The sequence below is a fragment of the Heterocephalus glaber genome, unplaced genomic scaffold (genome assembly GCF_053883595.1).
Source record: "Heterocephalus glaber isolate CG9 unplaced genomic scaffold, H.glaber_assembly_v1.0 deba00001600, whole genome shotgun sequence".
In the NCBI taxonomy this organism is placed as follows: Eukaryota; Metazoa; Chordata; class Mammalia; order Rodentia; family Bathyergidae; genus Heterocephalus; species Heterocephalus glaber.
The window spans coordinates 21,592,751-21,614,039 of NW_028258372.1; the positions used below are offsets into that span (position 1 = coordinate 21,592,751).

At 35.5% G+C, this 21,289-nt stretch overlaps 1 protein-coding gene across 1 annotated transcript; it reads left to right on the forward strand.

Moving 5' to 3' along the window:
- The first annotated feature begins 9 nt into the window (after window positions 1-9).
- Tsen15 (tRNA splicing endonuclease subunit 15) lies at window positions 10-20,302 on the forward strand. Its single transcript, XM_004862799.3, has 5 exons — window positions 10-196; window positions 3,027-3,108; window positions 3,420-3,555; window positions 18,092-18,233; window positions 18,857-20,302. The coding sequence occupies exons 1-5, from the start codon at window positions 71-73 to the stop codon at window positions 18,875-18,877; spliced, it is 507 nt and encodes a 168-aa protein (XP_004862856.1). The 5' UTR covers window positions 10-70; the 3' UTR covers window positions 18,878-20,302.
- Window positions 20,303-21,289: the final 987 nt, after the last annotated feature.

Below are 21,289 nucleotides of genomic sequence, written 5' to 3' on the forward strand. Positions count from 1 at the left end.
CGGGCGAGCGCACCCCTGCTTCTGGTCGGGCTGCGGTCCGAGTGCACACTGGCGCGCCGCCCTTGCCGGCATGGAGGAGCGCGGCGATTCCGAGCCTACCCCGGGCTGTAGCTGCCTGGACCCGCGTGGTGTTCGCAGTGGCGGCGGCGCTCACTCGTGGGCCCCGGAGGACGCCTGGATGGGCACCCATCCTAAGGTCAGGAGGCGGGAAAGGACCAGGGCGCGGGTCTCGGACTCTACCTCAGGTGGAGCACCTGGGTTGCGCTACCTCTGGGGTTGGCACGTCCACGCCCACTCCCAGGGCGCCCGTGTGCGCACCCGCAAGCCACAAGCAGTAGAGTTTTCATTTGTTTAAATGATTTGAACCGTGGCTCTGACACCTTTCCTAGGCCCTCACCAAATTAATTCTTAAAGGGCAAGACATCAACCCCCCTCCTTTCTCAACCCGAAGGACCCCCCCCACACACACACACACCCCAAGCTCTCCACTAGTACCTGTTTTGGTGTCTAGAAAAGAGTTCCTTTCTGAGATGTATTTAATCCTTACAGTAACTAACTGCAAGACCCTGGGCCGTGGATGAGACCTTGGAGGCCCCAAGGATAAAGGTTTAAGCACAGTCAACATTTACAAGGTAGCCTTAGGCCCAGAGTGTGCACCTTGCTTCTGCACAGGTGGAGATTCCCAATTTCCCACATTTCTGGGAAAATTTGAGTAAGTTCTTGCTAAAGGAAAAGCTAGTCATATTGTGAATATTTTTCTGTGTTACCAGCAAGGGAGATAAAGGTAGCCCTTTGTTTGCTTCTGCTTGGAAAATTTTTGCCTCTACCATTAGCTCCCCAAACAGTGAATGGAGAGGTGAGTTTTGTAGGACTCGCTGACCAGACTGGTTCATTACTGTAGTAGAATTGCACTCGTTTGTTTGAGAACAGTAATCCATAGATAATCATCTAAAAGCAGTCAAGAAAAGAAAAAATCTGGAGTGAACCTTAAAAAAAATCTTTTCTTGCTTGATTTTATCTTCCAGTTCTGTTCCTTTCATTCTGTCCCAAAGGAAACAATGGCATGGAAATGTTATTCAGTGCCATAAAAAGAAAAAGAATGAGCAAGAACTCAGATTCAGGCTCCCTGAGTTCGAATTTTAGTTCTGTCACCAGCTTTGTGGTTTGATTTGACTTGCTTGATCTCATTCTGCCTCGATTTCTTTGCTTTATTCCATTATGCCTGTTTCTTTATATAAAAAACAGATAATAGTAACACTTATCTCAGAGGATTAGTAATTTTTATAAGGTGTATAGACGTATTGAAAGCACTATGTAAGTATGGAACAGTAACAGATTTAATGTTACGTGCAGATTCTTTTTCTTTTTTAAGTCAGTGGCTACATAATCCCTGATCACCAAATCTTCCTTTTGATTTTTGTTCTTGAAGGATCCAATTGACTTAAAAAAAAAAAAAAAAAGAAGAAGAAGAAGAAGAGGGCCGGGGATTTAGCTCAGTGGTTCCGGTGCCTGCCTCGAAAGCACAAGGTCCCAGGTTCAATTCCCTGGTACCAAAACAAAAACAAAAACAAAATAGAAGAAAAAAACAAATAATAGTGGGTATTTTCCAGTTCTTTCTTCTTATTATTCAATTAGAAAATTGCTTAATAAAATGGTATTGGGAAATTCAGTAAAATGGTATCAGATTTTCCATCTGCAGATGCCACTTTTATTATACTATTCTCCAGTTTAGAAATCTTAATTATTTCCTTATGGATAAATCCATGCTTTAAAGCTTGACCACAAAGATTTTTCTAACCTAACCTGAAATTATTTTTTCAGTCCGTTTGAGGTTTTGTTTTTTTTTTAATCCATTTGCGGTTTGGGTCAGACACCCCTCTTCTACACCTGTCCACTTACCATTAAGGTATTGGGAGAAGGTGACTTCACATCTACTCCTGTGCAGATTTGATTAATGGCTCACCACTTCATCACACTGTTTATCCCCTTACTGACAAATCTGGGCAGTTTTGGGCTTCCTCTGCAGGGGTAGGCTGCTGAAAAATGTTCCTTTCATGCCTGCCAGCAAGTATGAAAGAAGCAGCAGTTTGCTTCTTTAAAATTCAACAATTAGACATCTCCCTGCCCTTGAGTGAGAAATGAAAGACAGGTTAGAATGGTATTCTAGAGACTCTTTCCATAAGCAGTAAGAGGTCAGGTAAGTACAGGCTCCCTATTAACATATCCCAACAAAAATTCTATTAAAAACTTACCTATTCCTGGCAGAGAGATTTCTTTATTGGTTTCTGAGTATGTGTGGCTTATTCCCACCTTTGTGTGACTACCTGCACTATAACTCTACTTCTCTGTTTACTCAAATATGTATGTTACAAAATTCACTTCTATCCCATATGTCATGAAGCATTCATCAACCAGCCTTCCTTAATTCCTCTGACTTACATGGTTTTAATCATTGTCATATGTTGTTATTTACCTAAAATTATAGGTACACTCAGCCATCCATGTCCATGAGGTCTGTATCCTCAGATTCAACTAACTTTGCATTGAAAATGTTTGAAAAAAAATTGCATCTGTGCTGAACATGTGTAGACTTTTTCCTTGTTATTTTCTCTAAACAATGCATATAACAACTACTTAGATAAGTTTATATTGTATTAGGTATTATATGTAATCTATAGATGATTTAAAATATATGGAAGTATTGCATACGTTAGTTATATGCAAATACTATAGTATTTTATATCAGGGTATTGAACATTCTTGGATTTTGTTACCTATGGAAGGTAGGATGTCCTGGAACCAACCTCCCATGGACACTGGTGGGAAGATGCTGTGTAGTATATGTTTACTCTCACAATTGTAAATTCTTTAGAGAGACAGATCAGATCTTACATTGCCTTTTAACTTCCTCTAAATCTAGATGATAGTTGTTTATATAAAAATATATACATGTGTATATCTTGTTTATTAAAAGACAATTTTGAGATTCTTCCTTCTCTATTTGACAATTACATTTTGATTTTCAGTATTTAGAAATGATGGAATTAGATATAGGAGATGCCACCCAAGTATATATAGCATTCTTGGTTTACCTGGACCTCATGGAGAGTAAGTTGTTTGTTTATATTGTTTTGTTACCAGGGTGTGGTGGGAGTTTGAGGAGTTGGGTTGGAATATAGCATTGTTAAAATTTAAGAAGCAACCATTTATTCACTTGCTATTAATTTTGCCAGTTAATTTTATATTATTCATTCATTTACATTGGGAATAACTAGGTAACAGAAAAGACTAGAAAAGTAAAAAAAAAAAGGAGGTAGTATTATAAATAAATTTGTTTAGCTGGGTACTAGGTAGAAGTTTGAAATTTTTATCTTTTATTTTTGATAAACATTATTGTCCACTCAATGACACTCTTTCAGGTAAAAGTTGGCATGAAGTAAACTGTGTAGGATTACCAGAACTCCAGCTCATCTGCCTAGTTGGTACTGAGATAGAAGGTGAAGGGTCACAGACGGTCGTGCCTATATCCATCTCTGCTTCCCTCAGCCATAACAGGTTAGTAGGTGCTTTTTCTATTAATTTAACAGATCCTTAAGAAAGTCGGAAATATTTATATTCTTGGGACGGTAGTAAGACCTTTACATTTGAAACAACAGAGAGAAGATGCAGCATGTGATACAAATTATACTTGCTATAGGAGTTGTTGAAGAGTGTGATTAACATGCAAACTGAAATAAAAAAATGCTTCATGCAGCTTGTGGAACATTTTTTAAAAATTTAGCTGTACAGTTTATATAAACATACCTTTATTTCATGACACACTCTCATTAGTTCAGGCTATTTATTTATTTTTAATGTAATAACTATACTCAAAGCCCACCACCACAAAAACTAGGTTTTTAACAGTAACTGACATCTAATCTTATGCATCTCTCCTTTATCTTCTTCCACAGACCTGAGGAAATTGTCATGCCGAATCTCATATTCAGTAGGAATTGTTTAATCTCAAGTGTTTTAACTTTATAAAAAAAAGTATATAATCTTTTAGGTTTTACCTTGTACCCTCAATATTACTGTATATTGTTGAAATTAATCCTTGTGCATTTCAGGGCTGCTGTATAGTATCCCATTGTGTGATTGTACTGTGGCTTTCACATTTACTCTTCTAATGATGGAGTGTTGCTAATATTCAACATCAGAAGATACAGTAATTTCCAGCAGTGCTTCCGAAGTGGTTCCTCAGTTTACTTTGTAACAGCAATGTATACAAGATCTTTTGGAGCTGTACTGTCTCCAATATTTGGTATTGTCAGATGTTTTCATTTTTGCCAGTTGAATGGATTATCCCACTGTGGTTTTAAGTTGTATTTCTTTGATTACTAATAATCTTGAGTGTTTCTTTATGTGTTTATTCTCTTAAGTGCTTATTCATATACTTTGCCCGTTGGGTTGTTTTTAGTTTCCTCATTAATTTATGTGAGTTCTTTATTTACTCTTTTTTTCTATGAAATCATATTTATTTATTTATTTTTATTAATACATGTCTGCCGTACATAATGTTTACATTCCTTGTATGATATTGATACATGTACATAACACATCTTAATTCCTTTTTTCATCTCCCTCCCCATCTCTTCCTTCCCTGTCCCTCCAGCTCTTGATGTTATTCCCATTTGAGAAAGATCTATCTCCTTACTTCCTATTATCTGTCTTTTGTTTTGCTCTTTACTTATAATTTGAGCTTCTTATATAAGAGAAACCATGTGATATATAAGCTAGTGTGTCTGATTTATTTTACTTAACATTAAGGTCTCAAGGTGCATTCATTTTCCTACAAATGACTCGTTTATCTTTCTTTTTGGCAGAGTAGTACTCTATTTCATGTAAATTTCACATTTTCTTTATCCATTTATCTATTGATGGACATATAAGCCACTTCCAAGATTTAGCTATTATGAATTATGCTGCTATAAAAATGGGTATGTGTGTATCACTGTAATATGATGTCTTTAATTCTTTCAGAAAGATACCGACAAGGGGGATAGCTGGGTCACATGGAGTTTCTAGTTTTCTTTTTTTGAGGAATTTCCATACTGATTTCCATAGTGGGTTGTACTAGTTATATTCTTAGCTTTTATCTCTGCACCCTTGCCAATTTGTTATTATTTGATTTTTTTTGATGATGGCTATTCTTTCTAGGGTAAGATAGAATCTCAGTGTTGTTTTAATTTGCATTTCTCTAATTGCCAGAGATGTGGAGCATTTTTTCAAGTATTGGCCATTTGTACTTCTGCTGTGAAGTATCTATTCATTTCACTTGCCTGTTTTTTGATTGGGTCTTTTATTTTGGTGGTCTGATTTTTTTTTCAGTTATTTATAAACTCTAGATAGTAGTCCTCTGAGGAATAGCTGGCAGTTTTTTCTCCCTTGTGTAGGTTGTCTTTTCACTCTGCTGGTTGTTTCTTTTGCTGTGCAAAGCTTTTTAATTTGATATGATCCCATTTGTTCATTCTCAGTAGTACTATTTCAAGTGCAACTGCGTTCTGTTCAGAAAGTCCTTGCCTATGCCTTTGACTTCAAGAGTTTACCTACTTTATCTTCCAGTAGATTGTTTGTGTTTTAATATTGAGTTCTTTGATCCATTTTTATTTGAGTTTAGGACGTGGTGAGAGTTATGAGTCCAGGTTCAATCTTCTTGATGTGGATAACCACTTTGCCAACACCATTTATTAATGAGGCTATCTTTCCTCCAATGTATGTTTCTTTCTTTATTTTTTGACAGTCGACTTTTGTTGACTATGTTTCCCAGTTTTTAAATCTATATTTTACTGTTTTAAAGGTTTTTTGGGGTTTTTTTTTGGTACCAGGGATTGAACTCAGGACCTTGCGCTTGCGAGGCAGGCGCAGGAACCACTGAGCTAAATCTCCAGCCCTGTTTTAAAGGTATTTTAGTGAATAGCTTATTAATTTGAATCTTATATCTTTTATAATCAATATCATTCTGTAAGGACTAAAAAATTACTACCTATGTTTTTACTGAGAGTTTTAAGGTTTTATTTTTTAAATGGTGAAAGAGCAGGTTAGGACCACACTTTTTATATGGATAACTACTTTTTTACCTCCATTTGGAATAGTTCTCCTTTTCCTTGTTACTTATCTTGTCACCCTATCATTTCCCAAAATTTCATTTATGCACTTATTTGTTTCTGGATTCTCTATTATATTCCGCTAGTCAATTTGTTTATCCTGTGCCATTACCACATCTTATTAATTGCTTCCTTTATAAGAAGTTCTGGCACCTAGTTAGCAAGTGTCCTTGCCTGCTGTTGTTCTTTAGGTGATATGGCAGTCAGCCTTTGAGGTGGTGTCTTTTAAGCCAGCATTCTGGTATTCATAACTTTGTGTAATTCTCTTCCCTTAAGTGTAGCCTAGACCCAGTGACTTGCTTCTAATGAATACAATTTAGCAAAAAGGATGGGATGTGGCTTCCAATGTTAGGTTATACAAGGCTCTGACTTTTGGGAATTCTCTTGCTTGCTCTGAGGGAAGACAGCTATCATGTGAGTTGTTCTTCTGAAAGACTGAAAATAGAGAAGGTAATTACTGATGGAGCAAAATTGTTGAGAGATAGGGAGGGTTAGATTCAAGAGTATAGTTCAAGAGTGTGGTATTAAACAGGAAGAGAGTACCTTAGCAGAGTAGGGTGTAGGAAGAAAGGTCACATGAAACATAGCTGCACTTTGGTATCCATATAAGTGGGCTAGACAGAGCACCTTAAATTCCAGCATGAATAACTTTCATAAATACTTGTTTTTTTCTAGTTCACTATGACTGAATGCCTAGTGATTTAGTAGAAGGAGCATCCAAATGAGGTCACTGACATTGGTGCTGATAATTAACAATATACCTCATGTCTCTGGGTTTCAGTGTCCTTATCTTTTATTGAGGAATTTAGATTATGAGTACATGATATAGGTGTACTGAAAAAATTTGCAGATTTTTATAAAATATTTTTATGTATAATTCATAATGAGAATAGTTTCTTGATATATCATGATGTTCATATGCTTCTTTGAGAGTCTTCTCACTGAGTTTTTTCTGAGAGTCACTGATAGTTGATTGAGTTGACAGCAGATTTGATCTCTAGTACTTTCTGATTTTTACTAGCATGATTTCTAAGCCTTTCTACATATAAGAGACTCAATAATTCATTCCTTAAAACTCGTTCTTCTTGTCTTTTCATTACTGTAATAAATATTATCCTAGCTAGTATTACTGTTATATTTGTTTGTATAGAAAACAGCATTAATTTCAGATTAATTTGAAATTAATCTTAGAAAATGAAATGAATGAAATGAAAACAGTAGCTTCTTTTAATCAAAATGATTTCCCAAGTCTATAAGTGTAAATTTGTATTCAGTATTAATTTCTAAAATTTTCCAATTGGTAATTAGTGCTTTTCTAGCTTTAATAAGATTTTTTTTCTGTAATTAGAATTAGTTGGAATGATAATTTTGTAAGTAATTTATATATTCTTGTATTCAGTAACTCATAAGGCTTAAGTCTTGTGTCTTGTTTTATATTTATATTTACAATTATATTATGCAGTAGAATAATATATAGAAAATAGTACAAATGAAGACTCATCCACACTAGATTTATTATGCTTTTTAGAGCTTAACATTTTCTCTAATCAAAATATGCAGATGACTTAACAAATAGAGATTTATGTGCATGTGATTTCTCAGTCTTTAATGGGAGCTATGTTTTTAAACAGTGGACATACTACTATTTTAGTTCAGTGTACTTTGTAGTATAAAATATTGTATATCTAACAGTAATGCTGCAACTTCAAACTTTTGTGGCTAACATAGGAATTTTCCTATATTAGTAACACAGAGAAGAAAATTATTGACTTTGAGTCCTTGATTACCTTAAATAAAGAAGAAATTCATTGAGACAAATCCTAAAAGTATTTGGGTGGGAAGAGATGAAGGCAGCCATGAATTAAAAAAAATATATATGTGTGTGTGTGTGTGTGTGTGTGTGTGTGTATGTGTGTGTGTGTAGACATTACACAGTTTTTACTTTTTCCGTAATAAGGCATCTACAGAAATAATTGTATTCTGTGCTCACTTTTTAATATCATTATTTGTCAGATAATACTCCTTGAATTTTTTGATCTCTACATAGTGTTTATTGCGTGACTCTCATATATCAGGTAATGAATGATCTAGGTGCTGGGGATGCCATGGTGACCAAGGCAATGTGTTTATCTGTGGTATCTCTTTAACTTTGTAGAAGCTTCTTAGCAGTGTGTATATATATATTTGGTTGCCGAAAAGAAGATACTTCATTCATGGGGAGCCTTTGAACAGGGCCACAGCTAGCACATAGAGTGTCTTTGAGCACATTAGAAAAAGGGTGTTCCCTCTGGGTATACAAAGAAAAAAGTCCCTTCACTGGTGTTCAAGTCTTGACGAACGATGAAGGGCAAATTTCAGGCCCTCTTGTGCCAGGCATCCTTGTGCAAGGCCTTGTCTGTACAACCATACTTGGTTTCCTTCTCCTGAAGGATGCCTAGAGAGTCCTAGATTTCCACAAACAGCATCGGGAAAGTGACTGCTAAGAAGATTGTGTCACTGATGGGGCTTAAGCATGGAAGTAGTATTATAAATTTTTCTATGTGATTATGAGTGTTTTGCATTTGTAGAGTATGTACAGTATTTCAAAGTACTTTCACAAATGTATTCTGATTTCATTGTCACTAAAATCCTGAGTGGTTTAAAAGTTATTTATCTTAATCCCAATTTTACCTATAAAAATCTGAGACTAAAAATATGATTTTATTTGTATGGTTACTGCTTCCAGGAGATACAGTATTTTAAAAAGTGAGTTGTACCAAGATGTCCTAGCTGTTAGAGTTCTTCTTACTGTATTGGAGTTTTAAAAATCTTTTATTACAGAGTAAAACCAGATATGAAAAACCACACACACACACACACACACACACACACACACACACACACGAGGCAAACTTCTGCAACCCTTGGAACTGTGACCAAGTCAGGAAATAGACCTTTTCCAGCCATCCCAGAACCCCTTCCCATAACTTCTTCATCACAAAAGTAGCCACTATTCTTACTTTTATAATAACAGAGTCTTGGGCCCAAATACTGTTCCCAGGACCTATTATTTCTAACTTTATTTTGACACTCACTTGAGAAAGCATGTTAAAATGTGAGTGATGAGACTGATGATATATCATCAGGAATATTAATTTTATATTAAAAAGTGACCTGGCAACTCTGGTGCTTACTAGAAATAAATTGCTTACCACATATTGTGTAGCACATTGGTTATAAAAAGCACCCTAGGCTTTTGCTGCTTAACTGCGTGAGTATAGAGTGCTCTTTGTTAAATTCATTGTATTCCTTAAAACCTTTAAGTAATAGCATTTTTATTAATAGGGAAGCTGGATAGCATATAAAACCCGAGAGACAGAGTAGTGGGCAGTTTGTAGAAGATACAATTCAGTATTATTTACAGAGCCTGATAACTGTCTCCTTATTAATGTTCCCAAGTTTTAGAATCTGTTGTTTGTAAAACTGGACTACAACTTAGTCATAAGACATTTTGCTAGTGAAGACGATTTCTATATCAGTAAAAACCATTTCAATAGCTGTTTTGCTGTTTGACTCTTGAGTGGCAGACTGGAATATGTATTTGCAAGGTTTATTTTCTCTAGTTTTTGTTTTATTGTGTTATAGTATACAGTATTTTCTCTTTTTTTTTTGGTACTGGGGATCAAACTCAGGACCTTGCACTTATGAGGCATGCAGCGGAACCACTGAGCTAAATTCCCGCCCCAGTATACAGTATTTTCTGATTCCTTAAAAGGTAGCTGTTTAGAGCAATGTTAATGTTGCTGTGGATCTGGGTGCATTTCTAAAAATGCCTGAATAATTTCTCTTTTTTTCTTTTTAATGTTTTTCCCACTTACTTTCCCAGGCTCTGGACCTGATTTTTTTTTTTTTAAACATAGTTTCTGGCATGAAAGCAGACAGATTCCATTACAGGGTGAATGTGTATTTGAATTGTTAGTATATATTTTGATCAGAGTTAAAACATTTGTCATATTTTTCAAGTCCTAGAACGTCTTGTATATACTAGTCCTTCTGAAAATATTGATTTAATGCTAATCACTGATTTCCAGTGTGAGGATAAAATTGGTAAAATACCCATTTCTGATTATTGGTGGGAAAATTAAGCTGTGGAGTATAGGGTGATTAATTGCTAGTGTTTCTTGAGGGAAAGGACATATATTTTTCTTTTATCTAAATGCTTTCCAAAACTAATATAAAATAATTTTAGTTTAGGCCCAGGGATTTAGCTCAGTGGTGCCGTGGCTGCCTTGCAAGTGCAAGGTCCTGAGTTCGATCCTTGGTACTGCAAAAAAAAAATTTTTTTTTAGTTTGTATTATGAAAAACCATATTATGTATTTGGAAGTTATATCCATATGGCAAGTTCCTTAGATGGCTTTCTGCTCAAGTAAATCCATGTAACAACCTAGGTAAATGCCTCTAATGTAGGAGTACATTTTCCCAAGACACAGTGAAGATCTGAAATCATATTCATGGATTCATAGAAGTCAAAAAGATCTGATCAATTTAAAGATGAGACAACAAAGAGAGTCCCAACTAAAGGCAGGGACCTGTATTTTTCAGTCCCGAAGTTGGAGATAAAGTCAAACTTATGTTCAAATAGCTTGTCTTTGGACCATTTTGCCGTTGGTATTTGTTGAACACTCTAAGTGGGAGAAGTCTTTTATACCAAAATTGGGATAATAGTATTATAAGTTTCTGAAATAGAATGGGTATTATAGGTAATTGTATATAAGAAAATATCTTAAGTGACTTACACAAAGGCCCCATGTATGAGAAAAAAATAGCTTTCTGTGCTGGGTATTGTAGCACATGGCTGTGATCCCAGTACTTGGAAGGCTGAGGCAGTAGGTTCACTGTGAATTCAAGGCCATCCTGGGCCACATAGTGAGTTCAGGAACAACCTCAACTACATAGTGTGACCCTGTCTCAAAAAACCAAATTAAAAAAAAAAAGTTTTCTATGTTTTGACTATGAGTGTATGTATATATTTTTGGTCTCCCAATTTCAATGGTCAAATTACTTCCTTCTAAGAACAGCAGAAAGGGGATAAAAACTGAAACCATACTTGACATATTTAAAGCTTACCCATAGTTATATGTTTTAAAAATCTGAGCAAAGTGAAATATTTTATTCAATCATAAAACCCAAGAGCAATTAATACACCATTTAAAAAAATAATCTATTAATCTCTTTTGCTACCAAGGATGGTAGTAATATCCTTGGATCATTCATTCTTTCAAACTTGGCTAAAATATAAATGCAGTCTCCTCTCTGTGGCAGAGGAGGATAGTGGATGTGAGGATGGAACCTCTCCAGTGACCATCTTAATTCTTGCCACAAATTAGTAGTTTTATTTTGTGGAGACTGGTAACCTTTACACCATTTTTTATGTGAGAAAATAGTACTCCAGATTGTTCTTTTCTTAATATCTCTTTCAGTCTGAGTATTGTTCTAGAAATTAGGAAAAAAAAAAACCCAAAACCTCAACATTTCATATTCCAGATTGTTCATTTGCTAGTTCAGCAGCCATAAAGATAAAAGTCAAGGAAGTTTTGTCTTTTGGTTTGATCAAGACTTTTTTGGCAAGATTCTTGTACAGTTAAAGAAATTTACTGCTCAAGAAAAGTGGAAACAATTCAATACATGTAAGAAGTGATCATTGGAGCCAAAATAATGGTTCTTAGACTCTGATTTTTAAAATCTAGTGCTTAGTTTGTAAAGGTATATTATATCCTGTTTGGCAAAATATTGTTTTCAATATTGTGGAGAATATATTCTCCTTTTTCCTACATTGAGTTAAGTGAAATGCAGTTCTTTTCTCTTTGTCAGACTTAATTTATCCCAGTATAGCTTTCAAATACTGTCAATAGGGCCAGGGAATTAGCTCAGAGGTTCCGCTGCCTGCCTCACAAGCACAGATACCTGAGTTCGATCCCCGGTACCAAATAAATAAATAAATACTGTCAATAGTAATTTTTTTTAAAGGACATAATTACTTTAAAAATATTTTATTAGCTATTTGTGTTGTCACAGTAATATATCACAGTAGTTACCCAGATAATATAAATGGTTTAATTATTTATTTTCAAATCTATTACACTAGTATTTTTATGGGGAGAATAAGAAGAATTGACATTTTAAAACACTGAGGTGTGTGGGGAAAATTAAAATTTTATTTACCAGTCTTATGTTAAAATGATATACCCTTCAGTGAAAATGTTGTATGTGTATATAATTTTACTTTTCTTTAAGCATTATAATGAATATGTATATAATTATAGACTAGGAGCAAAATATAAGCATGTTTTGGGAGACGATAAAAAGTAAATTGCAGATTACCTCATTATTTTCTAAGTTCCTCATTTATTTATTGGATCCCTATTCTCAAGGAGTACAAAATATCACAGATCTTGCCCACAAGATTCTTGCAGTCCAGAACTGAGATGGACAGCTATTAATCTCCAGTGTGATAAATGTAGTGAAAGATATACATAGGGCATTGAGGGAGACTGCAGAAGGGGAAATCTTTAGAGGTAGAGTAGGAGGTGGGAGAGTCTGTGGAAGCTTCTTGGAGGACAAGTTGTATGAAATATGTGTAGGCATTTAATACAGAACAGAAATGAGGATATATGTTCCTGCAGGAGTAATAACATGAACAAAGTACTGAGGGATAAGAGAGCCTGAAAATTGCACATAGTTTATTGTGACTGGGTGTTATGGTTTAGATCTAGATGTCCCCTAAGAGCCTCACGTGTTCAGACATGGGGCTTTTGAAAGGTAACTGGATTATAGGGGAGCTGTATCTGACTTACTGTTAGGAGGTGGGGCCTAGTTGGAGTGGGTCACTTGGGGCATGACCTGGAAAGGTGTGTCTCCCTTTTGGGCTCCTCTCTTGTCTCTTTGCTTTCTAGTTAGGATGACATGAGCAGCTTTCTTCCATGAAGTCTCTCCCACCAATCCATTTGTGTGTTGGAGCCCTCTGACCATGGAATGAAGCTGAGAGCCAAAACAAACCTCTCCTCCTTTAAGTTGTGGGTGTTGTGTATTTTGTCCTAGCGATGAGAAAAGTAAGACACTGGGAATGTAGTAATGGCAAAGGGAGTAACTGCCTGCAGCTGGCGAGAAAGTCTTGGAGAGAGAGGGAGAGGGAGAGAGAGAGAGAGAGAGAGAGAGAGAGAGAGTGAGTGTGTGTGTGTGTGTGTGTGTGTGTGTGTGTGAGGAGAATGTGGAAAGGAGAGATAGGGAAAGAATATTTAAAGAGTAACCACCTTATAGGAAGCAAATTCAGAAGAAGCAATCTGGTAGAATTAAGTGATTAAGGAATTTGAAGACTTATTAAGGTGTTAAACAAGTCAAACGTAAGAGAAAGTTAAATCAAGGGTTTTGCCCAAGATCTCTAGGAAACACTAGTATATACTGAAACAAAGAAGGGCAAATTATTTGAGTCACAATATTAAGAATTGTAATGCTTGTTCCTATTTTCTGTAGTGAATACTAATTAAAATTAAAACATACAAATCCGTGAGGATATAGATGATCACCTCTTAGTGCAAGAGTGTCACTTGAGGATTTGAGGAGGTTACATAACTTTCTTTTTCACTTGTCATTTTTTCAACTCCTTTGCTGAACCTTTTCAAGGTTGTGGCCTCTAATTGTTAAAGCACTCTAAGCTGTTTTCACAGTTTAAAATTTCAGTAGTTGATGTCCCCCAAGTTTGTATCTCTTCTTCAGTCTATACTTTGAACTTTGCATTCATTTAACTGTCTACTTGACATCTCCACTGCAGTCTAAAAGGCATCACCAATTAGCCTGTCCAAACAGAACTCTTGATTTGCCCCTATACTTGCTCCTTCTGCAGTTTCCACATGTTAGTAAATGGCAGCCGGTCATTCTGAAGTTCAGGTCAAAACCTTGGCCATCATTAAAAAAAAAAAAATGGAGAGAGAGAGAGACTATTTTTTAGAACAACTATAAATTTATACAAAAATTGAGCAGGGAGTACAAAGATTTCCCACATAAGCCCCAGTCACCATTTCCTGTTATTTCATCTTGCATTAATATGTTCATTGGTTTTAACTAATAAACTAACATTGATACATTATTAACTAAAGCTCATAGTTGACATTAGGGTTCATTCTTTGTATTATATAATTCTATGATTTTTGACAAACACGTAATGTCAAATATCTGCAATTGCATACAAAATAGTTTCGGTGCTCTAAAAATCTCCAGTGCTTCATCTGTTCATTCTGTTCACTCTGAGCCTCTACCCCAGCAGCTTTTGAACTTTTCACTTTCCCTGTAGTTTCAACATTTCCAGAATGTTACATAGTTGGAATCATGATAGTTTTTAGGAGGGATTTAGTTACCGTATTTGGTATGATGAGTGGTATCTTATTATTTTTAAATTTGTGATTTCTTTTTTCCAGTTTTTGATTTTTATTAATACATATTTGTGTTATATAATGATTACATTCCTTCTGGGGAGTTGGTACATGTACATAACACACTCAATTCTTTTTTTCTTTGTCTCCTCCCCTAATCTCTTGATCCTCTTCATCTTGGAAAAAGGACTATATTAACAGTGGAATAAAAGATTGCAAGAACTGATTTCTTCAGGATATTACTAGAGATATTCTTTGTTATGGGCTTTAGTACTAAAATGCTACATATTTTCTTGACAGATGCTCCATTATTATTTTCCTGTAATTTAAAATTATTTCTGAAAGCATAGACTTTATTATAAATTTATGTTTATAGTACTCTAAATTTCTTTAATGACCACTAATTTGAGGCCTGAAGTATAGTAACTGGTAAAATGATGTCTGTTACTTGGCTTCTTTTTACATCAGTATGTGAGTCCTCAACTTACCTCTGTTGGAGAAATCTATTGCTTGCTGGTAAAAACCTCCACTTTTGGCAGCTTCTTTCAATTTTAAACATCATTTTTGGTCTTACCCTAAAAAAAAAAGACCCAAATTTATTTTAGCAGACTGACTCCCCACTGAGGTGAATAGCCACATAGGCACTGCTTGTTCAACAGATCCCCTTGAGATTACAGTTGCTTGATTTTTATAAATTTTTTTTTTTCTTGGCATGACTCCCAAGGTTGGGGGGCACTCTGTTATCCATGAAACTCTTCTTTGGGACTGACCTTGTAGATGAATACGGCCTCTTTGGTGCTTCTGGTACTGAGTTAATTTTGCATTGTGTTTCAGAGTTGTATTATGGTGTATCATTTACTTATATCATGATGAAGCAGATTAAGGAGTTGGTGCCTTTTATTGATAAGGCTGCAACATGTACCAATTTGGCCATTTGAGGGCAGAAAATACTACCTTCTGTGCATTGAAATTAATACTAATTTTAATGATGCACTCTATTTTAACAAGATATTTAGCTTAAAGTGGTATTTTCTTCAACTTCTCATTCTCAGTGTAAATTTCCAGAGATTACTTAGTCTCTGTTTTAGGATCATTATAGAAAAATCAATGCTAAGACTTAAGCATTTAAGTAGCTTGGACTAAGGACATTAATTAGCTAAATTTCGTTCACTATGTGTTTGCATCACATTTGTCAAGTTAGCTATATTAAGCTTTAGAATCACCCCTTTCTTTTTTAGTATGTAAAACTCATCTATGAACAGTTATAAGAAGGAAGCATCTGCTATGAACATCAAAATTTATTACTGTTAACAGCTATGGTTATTATTGATGTATCTCTTTTTTTAGATGTGATTTATTTCCCCTTAAGATTTAACTGAATTGAAAAATTGAAATTCTTCTTATTAATATACAGGACATTTTCACATATAGATTTCTGTGCCTTATAAATTAAGATTTCAATTTTACTGGAGACAAAGTGAGATTATGTATAATATTCTACTAATACTTCTCCATTCTTGGCATCTTTACAATTGTGTATGATTCTTTAAGGAGAACTTTAGAACTTGGAACTTAAGAACGTTTTTGTTGTTAATATTATTAATGGATTAAGAAACACAATCTGTTAAAGGTAGGGTAAGCATTTTTATGAGTTTATACAGTATCCTATGAAGGAAACAAAGTAGAAAGCTTTTGAATGGGGAAAGATAATGTTGAAAAATAGACTAGAAAAGATCCTAAACAAGAAACTTTGTAAGACTTCTCAAGTGTGCTTTAAGTAACAGAGGCAGATAAACTGTTTTGCCCTGTCATTACTGTGAAGATTCATCCCTAGTCCCCCCCCCCCCACTACCAAGTGTAAACATGCGCTCAGAGATGGGAACTTCCATTTCATTTTTGACAGTGATTTCCCTCAACTCTGAAAACAAAGCCCCCTTTACAAGGCTAAGCTAATTTTCAAACCTTAAGGTCTCCCACATGAGCGTTTTGAGTAAGTCTGAAAATGTTTTGCTGTTTATACTAAATACCTTTGAAAACAAAATATTCAGTTGAGGTTGAAAGAAGATCAGTGAATGAGATGGAAATTTCTATCTGAAATTTCAGTATATGAGTTAGAGTCTCATACAGTTTACCTTAGGAAAAATTACACCCGTGCTCCCCTCTTGATTTGAACAATACTGAGTAACAGAAAAATGTGTAGAGTTGTCTTACAAGGTTTTTCCCTTCTTTTGTGTTCCATTCTCGTCATAGTCTACCAGTTAGAGATGTTCAGAGAAATTATATTTAACTTGTGGCACTGCAGTGGTTTTATGTGTATTATGTACTGAGTTTTATGTATATTGCATACTAAGAAGTAACTGGGATAAGTACTGACAACAGAAGATTTAGATATATTAAAATTTTAGTTACTTCACAGTCTGTTTTCCTCTTTTTTTAAAATTTAAGGTCTTGCTATGTAGTTCAGGCTGGCCTTGAAATAGCTGTGTTGTACAGGGCGGCTTGGAACTCATGGTGACCCTCCTGCTTCAGCTTCCAAATTGCTGGGATTGCAGTGTGCACCACCATGCCCAGCTTGTTGTTTTTCATCTTTGTAGAAAAAATTCAAGATGGACAGTCTATAATATTGATCTTTTCTATGACTATTAGTTTGCTACTTTTAAAGAAGAAAAATCTTTTTACTAAAAGGTTTGCATTGATGAAATAGGCAGAGTATGCTGTCTTTTTTTTTTTTTCTCATCAGTGTTGAGTAATGAAGTTTCTGATTAATGTCTGAATGTTTCCGAATCTCTAAGCTGAGCTACTTATATGAACAGAATCTAACTCACTGTCCTGCAACTCAACATAGGTGGAAATTATTGTTTAAGGACTAAGTCAGTTTTGAGCAATTCAGGATACGTATTTCAAAAATTATATATTTTCTATACTTAACACTAATAGCACAGTATAGCTTAGTATGTTTGGGTTAGTATTTGTTTTTAACAATAACCATGGAGGGGGACACATTATGTCTCAGTTGGTAAAGTAGCAAAGCTAGTGTAGCCACTGTGTACTAATACTTGTATTCAGTGAGGACTTGACATTTTACAAAGCTCTTTTGTATATGCTACTTCACTGATCCTTACAGTAATCTTATTCTAAAGGTAGTAATTATAAGCCCCATGTAAAAACATGAGGAAAATACTTATTGCCGTCTATTTTTTAAAATAATAAACCTGAATACAACTTGTTTCACTATAAGATCCCAAGTTGGAAAATTAAAAAATTAGTACCCATGGTCCTACATACACAAAACCCTGTTAAGTGCCCGGTTTTGTAAGTTCTTAAACAGTTGATCAGGAGAGGGAGGTGAATGCTTTTGTAAAGGACTGGAAGTCAATAGATAGCCCTTATTTACTATGAGAGAAGTCAGCTTTAAATGTATATATTGAGCCTTCAGACATTTCCTTAGCATAATTACCTACCTTTTCAAGATTTTACAGTATATTATTATTATCACTAATCGGAGGACCGTGGCTCCTAAATCTGTTATTTATTTTTAGGATAAGAGAGATCTTGAAGGCATCTCGAAAATTGCAAGGTGATCCAGATTTGCCGATGTCTTTTACTTTGGCCATAGTGGAGTCTGACTCTACAATAGTCTATTATAAACTTACTGATGGATTTATGCTGCCAGACCCTCAGGTCAGTTTTGAAGTGACTGACAATAAACAGTGGAAAAAGAAGAAAATTATGACATGATTTTAAGTGCAAATCAAACCATTCATAGAACTTCTTCCTTTACCATATGAAAATTTCAAGAAAAAAAAACCTTGATTTTCCTACTTCATAAAACTGCTTATTTTTTTTTTACAAAGTAACATCTTCGTAACTATTTTTACAAAAGTACTTTGATTCTCCTTCTGTATGGAGAATTTCATAGTTCCCCAGAATAGTTCATGAAGTTGCTGTTTAATTATTTAGTGAGTAATTGAAGTTGAATGTAAAGGCTAGTAATAGTTTCAACCAAAAGAACACTTATTTAGGAAATATTAATTTCTTTGACTTTTTTTTTTTTTTTTTTTTTTTTGGTACCGGGGATCGAACTCTGGTCCTTGCACTTGCAGGGCAGGCGGCAGAACCACTGAGCTAAATCCCTGGCCCAATTTCTTTGACATTTTGACAGGAACATTTTAATAAATTAAATGTTTTACATACTTTGTTGACATAATTGGGATAATTATCTTAAGTGTCTCTGATTTTGCTTGTAAATTCACTATTTGCTAGGTAAAGGGTCCATCCTAATATTTTTCCCCTTTATTTTCCAGAATATTTCCCTTAGAAGATGACATCTACACTTCTTGGTGCTTATCTCATTCATGAGAGATTGGATTTGAGACCCATCAGCCTGCTTCATCTTTTATCTCAGAGACCGACTCAGATTTTATCTCAGGGTTGACTTAGTTGGTCCCATCCATAATTTTTCTTTCTGAAGAATAAAACTTGCCCAGATAAAAGAATTTGCAGTACTCAAAAAAGTAGAGTAGCTGCTAAGGAACGTTCTTCATAGAGACAGTTGAAGTGCAGCTGTACGCAGGTTAAGTCGAGGCTTTTTCAGAGTGTGTGTCTTCTGTCACCCCTTTCTCAGCCGCCACTGCTAGGTCATTGCGGAAGCTACCACCTCTTTTCCTCACTCAGCTCTCCCAGTGCCTTTGCCCTCTCGCTAGCTTGAGTGGCACTTCGGATGCACTTTGACAGTGAAAAGTTTACTTCTGCCTGCATTTTCATCTTTCATAGAAAGTAAAAGATTTCTTTCAGTTGGTTTATTTTCCTGTTGTACTTTACTGTTTCTGTACTACCCTGTTTGGTTGACTTTAAATCAGAACTGAAACTATGCTCATAAAAAGTGTAAATGTACATACCTGCATTAACAGGGACCAGAGAAATGCTACCTAGAAGAGTACTGGTCCTCCTTCCCATTCTTACCACCACAGTCCTTGTCATAGCATAGCTAGAAGATTTTAAGAGAGAGTAAGGGACAATGTCAGCCCTAAAAATGTCTGTATTAATTAGAACCAGTTACTCTACTTTTATTAAATTGGTAAAGTATGAAAAATTACATACACAAAGATTTTCCAAGTGATATTACCGTTTTTTTTGGTACCAGGGATTGAACTTGGGACCTTTTGCTTGTGAGGCAGGGGGTGGCACCACTGAGCTAAATCCCTGGCCCAACATTATCTTTTAATAGCCCAAATTATAAGTCATTTACAAGTTTCATGCAGCAGTCAGCACACTTTCTTTAGAAGTCCAGAAAGTGAATGTTTTAGGCTTTGTATAACACACCGTCATAACTGCTCAATACTGCTACTTGAAGCATGAAAGCAGCCATAGACAAGTGGGCATGGCTGTGTTCCAATAAAACTTTATTTACAAATTTGAGGCCATAGTTTGCTGTCCCCTAGTCTAGGTAAGTAGTCAATAATCAGATATCTATGAATGGTATTGTATATACTCATTAAAAATTAATATGAAAAGCATGAGAAAATGTTAAATGAAAACAGCAAGATACAAAACAATGAAAGAATGTGATCATGGTTTCACATGTGGTTATATGTTTTGATGTGTCATAAAAAGATGTCAAAGTAAATCAAATTACCAACTGTGGTTATAGTAGGCTGGTACGGCAGAAAATAGATGACTTTGTCTTTCCTCAGTATTTCATTTTTTAATTGTATTACTTTTGAATAAAAATATTTTAGAGTAAAAATGTACATTGAAATCTGTGTGTTACCTATCATTGCATAATAATACTGGCAACTTAAAACAGCACAACATTTGTGATCTTGTGGTTTTTATGGGTAAGTGACCTGGGCGTGGATTAGTTGACCGCAGCTGAGGTGTTGGTCAGGGCTGCATTCTCACCTGAGGTTTGACCTAGAAAGAATCTGCTTCACTGTTCATGTGGTTGTCAGCAGCCTTCCATTCCTGCTGAGGGCCTCAGTTCCTAACGATACACCAGGATGTAGGGAACAGGGAAAGGGGCTACTTTACTAGAACCTCTGCAGTGAGTCCTAGTCTCCTGAGAGCCACGGCAGCACAAGGTGAATTACAGGAAAGGTAGAAAATTGAGACATTGAGAAGAAGCTGAGCTTTGGGTCTGATCAGTGCTGCTCTGGGTGACAAAGACGAAGACCCCAGCTTACTGCACCTTTTATTCAGTACATCGGGAGAAGCAAAGTGTAACAATCCAAGAACAATGAGGAACTGAGTAGATGACGATTTTGTTCCTCCCGGGATGTCTTCAGCTGGTGTAATCTTGTCTTGGAAAATCACAGCATCACCGGATCATTGAGGTCTCAGTTGTGACCGGGGGCCAAAATGGAATTATGTTTCAAAATGCCATAACTGGGCTGTAAGCAGGAGAACTAGGCTTAATCAAATGGGGTTTTTTTCCCTAAAATTATGTAGCATTGCTCCCAACACAGAAGACTATACTTGACTTTTTGCCACATGGGCCTTTCAAACACAGCTGGTTACTCTTTTTTTCTTTTTTTGCCCTTAAATTCTTTTATTGGTACATTTTAGGTATACAGCACATTTACATTTATCATTGGGTGCTTGTACCTGTACATGAAGTATCTTGGTTCTCATTTTTTTCCCCATTCTCTGTGCTCCCTTCCCCTCTCCACCCTTCCCTATTTACATATTTGTTTCCATTTTTTCCTTTTCTCATTTCTTCCTTTCCCCTTTCCCTCCTA